Source organism: Seriola dumerili, unplaced genomic scaffold (genome assembly GCF_002260705.1).
Source record: "Seriola dumerili isolate Sdu_G_001 unplaced genomic scaffold, Sdu_1.0 BDQW01000202.1, whole genome shotgun sequence".
NCBI classification, from domain to species: Eukaryota; Metazoa; Chordata; class Actinopteri; order Carangiformes; family Carangidae; genus Seriola; species Seriola dumerili.
In genome coordinates, this window is record NW_019174457.1 from 636,973 (window position 1) to 644,911 (window position 7,939).

General features: G+C 42.4%; 1 protein-coding gene across 1 annotated transcript; it reads left to right on the forward strand.

The window, feature by feature from the left end:
* The first annotated feature begins 223 nt into the window (after positions 1-223).
* On the forward strand, positions 224-6,155 carry nudc (nuclear distribution C, dynein complex regulator). The gene is made up of 9 exons (XM_022753967.1): positions 224-409; positions 987-1,064; positions 1,172-1,384; positions 1,480-1,560; positions 1,651-1,764; positions 3,923-4,117; positions 4,222-4,305; positions 4,448-4,566; positions 5,883-6,155. The coding sequence occupies exons 1-9, from the start codon at positions 335-337 to the stop codon at positions 5,932-5,934; spliced, it is 1,011 nt and encodes a 336-aa protein (XP_022609688.1). The 5' UTR covers positions 224-334; the 3' UTR covers positions 5,935-6,155.
* The last annotated feature ends 1,784 nt before the right edge of the window (positions 6,156-7,939 follow it).

Genomic DNA, 7,939 nt, shown 5'->3' on the forward strand with positions numbered 1-7,939 from the left:
AATTAATTTCATTACAAAATAATGACGGTTAACATACAATCGCTTAAAATCATATTTACAATAAAATCATTATTTTCGATTTTTTTTTTCCTCTAGAAAGTTCTCATTCTTACCGGGCGCATCAGTCCCTTCCTGACACCAGCACTCACTTTATTGGTAAGTTCAGCTGTCATTTAAAATTCCTTACTCCAATTGGCCCAAACAAGCATGGGCGGGGCTTGTTTCCAGGAAGTAAGTGGCGCGACTACGGCCCTCACATTGTCGCTAACTCAACTTTTCGGCTCGTCATTCCGTTAGCTAACATTTTTATTTAACCTTTTCTTATCTCACAAACATGGGAGACGATGAAGAAAAGTATGACGGGATGTTGCTGGTTATGGCGCAACAACATGAAGGAGGGGTACAGGAGGTAATTCACTCTATTGCTAACGTGCTAATGCTTTCGTGCCAGTGTAGAAGCTAATGTAGTTAGCCTGTAAGCTAGTGGGCACACCTCGTCTGTTAGCATTGAAATAACGTCAAAGCAAATGTTTTCAGCTCTTTTAACGGTTTAAACTAAGGTGTCATTATGAAAACGTCTCATGCTGAACAGATCACAACCTTACGTCTGTCATCGATGAGGTGTTGTAGTGAATTTGACTTACATGTGACTAATAAAGCAGCAGGGCATTTCAATAAAATCTCTTAATTGTTGCTAAAAACCCATTTTGTACATGGCTTATTTTCCTGAATAACGTTCCAGTTTAACATTTGTATATAGCAATGAGTTACTGGGTCTTAACTAAGTGGCTTCAAGTGGCTGAAATTTCTAGAAGGATCATTACCCCCCCCCCCTCCATTAACACACATTTCTTAGCTAATAATAAAGGAAATGTTTAATTGTCAAAAGGCTGAGAGTCAGTAGAAGGATGGAGATGATCAAGCTCAATAGGTTTCTTTCATTATTCTGTTTTATTGTTTGTGATGGTTTGTTTTTCTCTTTACAGTTAGTAAACACATTTTTCAGCTTCCTCCGTCGCAAAACTGATTTCTTCACCGGTGGCGATGCAGGTGCTGCAGAGAAGGTGAGTAACATCACTGTAAACACAGCCTCTATAACATTTGAGACTATGCTGTATGATATAGTAACATAGGCACATCTTCACTCATGGCTTATTTCTCTCCTTTTCAGTTAGTAAAAGATGCTTATGCCCACCACAGTAAGCTGGCGATGAAGGTCCACAAAGAGAAGCAGGTGAAAGAGGAGAAGGAAAAGAAAGAGAGAGCCGAAAGAGCTGCCAAGCTAGCAGAGGAAGAGAGGAAAGAAAAGAAAAATGAAGACGGTCCCAGAATTCAGGAACTGACTGATGAGGAAGCAGAGAAACTTCAGTCTGAACTTGACGAGGTGACATTTGGGTGCTCTGATGCTCTGTCACAGGAATAACTGCAGTTGTTCTGTTACATTGATTAATTTATGTATTTATTTTTGGTGTGTTATAGAAAAAGAAAGAAGAAGAGAAACAGGAGAACGCACCAACAAACGTCGAACAGCCATCTCACAAAGAAGAAAAAGAGAAGGGGGTGAGTGAACAGTCGGTTAAACAGTTTAGTGTCCATGAGCAGTTAAATCTGCTTCTGCTGATTTACCCGTCTTAATTTCCTTGTCCGCAGTCTGACTCAGAAGGAGAGGAAGATGAGAAGGACAAAGACAAACTGAAGCCTAACGCAGGAAATGGAGCGGATCTGCCCACCTACAAGTGGACACAGACCCTGTGTGAAGTGGATGTGAGTTCCTTCTGACCTCAGGATAAAGCTTTGACTTATCATTTCTGTGGAATCCTTCTGTTTCACCATCTAAGCCTCTCAGGAGGTGTTACTGATCATCTTCCTGCTCAGGCAGCCAGATGTTTTCGACAGTGACATCATGCGACAAGTCCTCGCCTCCTTTCTTGACCATTCATCTGTAATAGGTGTGAAAGATGAGCGACTGCTTTGCCCATGTTCCATTTGTCGACCCAATAATGTCCATTTTTAACGTTGCTCTCTTATGAGCTCATATTTAGATTCAGACTTTCGCCTGAAAATGTTGTTGTGAGCAAATAACTACTGACATCGCTTTCTCCATTTACTGAGTAGGAAAGGCGTTGTCATACAGAATAGATTGCACAATCTCTTTTATGTGGAATCCAGTCTCCGTATTTTACGCCTCACAGTAGACCCGCACCATCTGAGGAAAATTTGCCGTGAGCGATGACACTGTTCAATTTTGCAATGACGGTATTACTTGCGATAAATAAACAAATATTGAAGTGTGCGCGCACAGTTCTGCTGAGCTAAGCTGAATGAAGAACACAGACACTGTCAGTCATCTCCTCCGTCCTCCTCCCTCTGCTGCAGGTAACGCCGCTGAGAGGAGGGGCTGCTGTCTCAGACTGGCGCTGCACCTTGAAAACCCTGTGACCGCACGGCGTGTGTAAATAAAATGTTTTTTTCTAATTCATCGCGTTTCAGTCTTTTGCGATGTGTTAATTGCACATGTTCATATCGTGATGACGTGTTATATATTAATCGGTCAGCTCTAGTATTAACATGCGTCTTCAGTGATCCGATCACAAGTGGACAGCTCTAACGTCAGTTCACACCTGACTTTAAAATGCGTCTCCACATGCGTCTCCATTGACCACTTGTGATTGGATCTCACTTCCCCGCGTTATATGCAAATAACCCCTCCGTGACCCGCTCGCTCTCTTTCGCTCGCTCTCACACACCGTAGACTGTAAATAAAGATGGACGTAGCCTCCGTGACGTCACCCATGGGTTTCTGGAGAGCGGTTTTGAAGCTCAGAGTGGGCCGTTCCGTCATCGCCCTCTTGCCAGTACCTGACTCCGCCCCTAGTTCCCAGGTAATCCAAAAATGGGCAAAGAGGAGGGGCACGTGTCAAGCCGAGATTTCGCTGTATGCTCACCCACCTGTCACTCAAAGCAGCACGCCCTCAGTTATGCAGAACTTTAAACCTCATGAAGGAGGAAATTAGCCACGGAGACCAAAACTGTTTTTTGTACCAGGCTGGAAACGTGTTTATTTCTGCTGTAAAGTTGGACGTTTTAACGTGGGAGTCTGTGAGGATTGACCCGCTTTTGGAGCCAGACTCAAGCGGCCATTCGAAGAACTGCAGTTTTTGTTATTTTAGTTATTTGCATAGAAAGCGGGGAAGTGAGATCCGATCTAAAGTGGTCAATCGAGACGCATGTGGAGACGCATTTTAAAGCCGGGTGTGAACTGACGAACCGAGAGCTGTCCACTTGTGATCGGATCTTAATACCAGGTCGGAACAGGGCCTATGAAACTGGGGCGGGAGACGTTGGTAGAGTAGTAGCGTTCACACTGCCAAAAGAATGTGGACACCTGTGGCCCAGACCACCTCCGAATGCGTCCTCAATGCATCTTGGGTGCGTTCACACCAGGGTTGTGCCGATGGAGGACGATTGTTTTGTTTTTTTACTCGCTTATTCAGTTCACGCAGCAAGTTAATGAATTTACTCCTTTTATATTTGCAATTTCAAACAATATTACACTTGATATTAACATCATTTAATGTAATTTACTACCTCAACTATTGGCATCCTCCTGTGGGAAACTCTTTGCGTGGCTTTACTGAGAAACACTGGTTCGCCATTACAAGTGGATTTAGTTTATTCAATCAGTAGGTAACACTTTAACTATTTATATGATTTGTCATAAACTAGTTTTAGCAATGTGACTATCACACTCCTGGTTTGTACATAAATGAACCAAATCCAACAAAAGAATGACAGATATGATAACATAGTCTGTCAGCTGTAAATCCACCGTGTCCGATCCAGACGAAGTGATTCCACCTCCGTGTCTCTGCGAATTAACCAGAATCTAACGTGTGTTACTGCTGGTACCCTCCTCCCACAGCTGGCCCTGCCGTTTGACGTGAAGTTCCGCATCAAGGGGAGAGACGTGGTGGTGGACATCCAGCGACGCTCCATCAAAGTCGGCCTGAAAGGACACCCTCCTGTTATTGAAGGGCAGCTCTACAACGAGGTGAAGGTGGAGGAAAGCTCCTGGCTCATCGACGACGGCAAGGTGGTCACAGTGCACCTGGAGAAGGTGAGAGACGAGTCGCTGTGGACGGATCCCGGCCTTTTTAGTTATGCGTCTCCTCAGCTGTAATGACGTGCCTGGTTTCATTCGAGTCTTTCCTTTAACTTCAGATTAATAAAATGGAGTGGTGGAGTAAGATCGTTACCACAGATCCAGAAATCAACACCAAGAAAATCTGTCCAGAGAACTCAAAGGTAACAGGCGCCATGTTTAAGCCTTTAGCAGCAACTGTGTGTTTAATAAAAGTGACAAAAAAAGATTACTGACAAGCACTCCTTAGTTTTCCCGCTCTATAACCCCCCCCTCCCTCCCCTGTGTGTGTTTCCTGCTGAGCAGCTGTCAGACCTGGATGGAGAGACGCGTGGTATGGTGGAGAAGATGATGTATGACCAAAGGCAGAAATCAATGGGGCTGCCTACGTCTGAAGAGCAGAAGAAACAAGACATCCTTAAAAAGTAAGTTACATCACCTGCGAACAATACACCTGTTCTGTTTAGCTCAGGCTTGATCACGGAACTGTAAAGATCTTTTTGACAGTAACTCTTCAAAGCAGACGGCGTAGTCAGAGTGCGTCTAACGGGAGCTTTATGGTGCACAAAGCTTTATTTTATAAGAGCTGTGAATCTGAAAGATGCCTGTGTAGTTTAGTCACCTCCTTCTGCTCAAGGCCAGGCTCACCTGCTGTAGGTAGTAAAAGAGCCTGAAGCAGCTTGTGCCGTGCACTCCACAACATGTGACTGTCTCAGGCAGAGTCTGCAGAAATGCGGTCTTACAGAAAGTGTGCATAAAGGGCTCAAAGTGTTGCTGCTAGAGAGCCCTCGTGCCCTCGATGGTTTGACAGTGACCCTCACAAACTCACAGCAAATGCGCCTCCAAGTCTGTGAGGGGTGGAGATTGAGATGTTGTTCCCTGTGCTGAATTTCCTCGGTCCAACAAGCTTCAAGTCTCTGCAGGCTGAACTGAAACCAAAGACTATCTCAAGAGTAAAACCACGTATACTTAAAGACAATGGTCAGCCATAAAGTGAAGTAGATCCCATTCATAGTCAAAGGTCAGAAACATTAAACCACCACTGTGCTGCTTTAATCTGCGTATTAACGGAGGGTGATTCTCCCTCCGAGCTGGATTATTCTTTGTCGAGTGTTTTATGGAGTCGGTAGTCCTTGTGGGACAGCCTGTCATGTCATGTCAAATATTACACAGCGCAGCAGCTAACTGAGATAAAATCCTGGATGTGGGCTAACGTCGGAGCTGGCACAGACATGAAGGACGCTCTCCTGTCACGACCCCTCTCCCTCCTCCGCGGCTCAACTGTCTGCTCGTTATGTTCGAGTCCACTTCCTCTACAAGCTCTTTAAAAGCTGCCTGTAAAAAAGCTCCTGTGCAGTTTTATAAGAGTTAAACAATACAGCCGTGGAGATAACTCGTCTCGTAGTTTCTTTTTATTGACACAAAGTTCACATCGTGTCTGTCCAGTCGAATGTGTCGTCTGACGGTGTCACCTCAGAGGGATCATTTACTGGTTGAGAAGATTCACTCGTCGTCCAGAAGGAGGTGCTACAGAGCAAGAGGAAAGTTTTAACAGAGGCAAACCAGTTGTGTTTGTGATATTAGGAATAAAGACATGAAGAGAAACCAACCAATTAACCAACTTTTTTTTAACGAATTGAACAAGATGCATTAAAAAGTTGTTGGAAATCAGATTTTAAATAAAAGTGCGTCTTGCTTTGGTGGCGACGTGTTAACTGTTCCCTTGTCTCTGTCGCTGCAGGTTCATGGCTCAGCACCCGGAGATGGATTTCTCTAAAGCCAAATTCAGCTGAAACTCTGCTGTCGTAGAGTCCACATCGAGATCATGTGAATCGCGTCGGAGCCAACGTCAGGCGCCAAACAAACCTCCCTCCACGTCTTCTCTTCATGTGTTCTCGTGTTACGGGAACAGGTGCGATGACTGTAACGCCCACATTCTCCCTTTGCATGTCGTGCGAATATTTAAAGATGTGTCTGGATTTCTTTTTTTTTAGTAAATGAATCTAAAATCAGAGTGATGCCATGTGAGTGATTATATTTAGTGCACGAGGTTGAACACCTCACCTGAGCTGTCACTTCTCTGAACGAGCAGAATTCAATGGAAAAAAGAAAAAAAAACTAAGCTGTAAAGTTTAAATGCAACTTTTTTTTTTCCTGCTCACTTTAGTGTCTTTACTGCCTGTGAATTTGAAAGTTCACAACCCTGAAGAGTTCAAGGCCAAGAGAAGTGATTTTTACCAGCGCTGTGAGTCACTGAACTCAGCCATGTGTTATGTTTGGATCGCATCCAAAGGCCACTGGCCGATATTGAGAACAAGTTTTCCTGAAAGTCACCTCGCACCAGGTGAATTGCATAATAGTGGAAGTCCTGACGTGGATGTCACAGATTTTTAAGTGTATATTTAAAACGCGTCACTTCAAAACAGTCAAATACTGAGAAATATTTGCAGTTGTGTGTGTTTACCAATTAAATGTGCAGACATCAGAGAGACGCAGCACAGATTTCTAAAGGGTTTCAGTTTTCAACCACAAGGGAGCAGCAGTGTTTTCCTGAAAGAGTAAAGAGGCTGAGTGTTACCTGGTTTTAGTTAAAGTGCAGTGAGCTTATTAATGTGATGGATCGTCATAAGAAGATGATCCTCAAGTGGAAGAAATTATAATTTATCTCATAATTTGAAATGAACAAATTGAGATCTGGGAGGCAAATAAGGGCTCAAACTTCTGTGAATTATAAATTATAATGAAGGCGCCTTTTTCAAGTGACTTACTCCTTCTAGTGTTGGAGCAACTTTAAAGAGCAAGTGATCACATGAGTAATCACATGTGCACAGGGCAGTTATTGCCAGTCAGATGCAAGAATTTATTATTCATCCTACCCATAATCCATCAGAATTTAACCATAATTTCTCTCATACTTTATTCTGCACAAACGTATTTTTTATATTTTTTTTTTGTGTGTAGCTTTGAACATGTTAACATCCCTGTAATCTGATATATTTATAATAGTAACATTATAGTATTTATATTAATCACAATAATGAAAACACTGATGAAACAACAGGAGTTTGGTTGCAATGGGGAAATAACACAACAGCTTATAAGAATGCAGCAGCTGCAACTCGTATTAGCTGAGATTATTCTGATTTATGCATATTATATTACTTCACACATTGCTTCAGGGTTATGAGTAATAATATGTTGCTCAGTAACTCCAAAGCAAGTCTCAGAAAGTGTGCGTTCACCTCCGTCTGTGCACGGCACTCATAAAGGATCTAAGCGACTTAAAGGACCCGTGGAGCTCTGTGGAACTCGTTTAATTTAAGTCCTGGTTACTCGATTAAATGCTTTTAATGTAAAGCAGCAGCAGAAGGAAAACATTAAACAGTGACGTCGATATCAGTGAGATAATAATTAAAAATTATTTTATTTTATTATTTTATAATTTAAAATACCTTTTAAATTAGGAACATTTTAAGTTAAAAGAAATTTGATGAATAGTTAATATTTTTAAGAGTGTGTTCTACATGTAGCATCACACTCCTTTAATGTCACGATGAAGAGTTTAAAAAGAAAAATTGATGCAGGTGTACTAGAGATGTTGTAGTTTTTATTCCACTGATTCATCTTCCTTGTCAAAACACGGTGGCTACATTACCCACAATGCACCTCGACTCAACAGTTTGATCAAAGAATGGTGCGTTATGCTAGTAGCTAGTTAGCTAGCTAGTGGGTGAGGAGCTCGGCATGCCCAGGTATTTTAATTTTTTAATTTTGATTAAATGTTTTATTTATTTTATT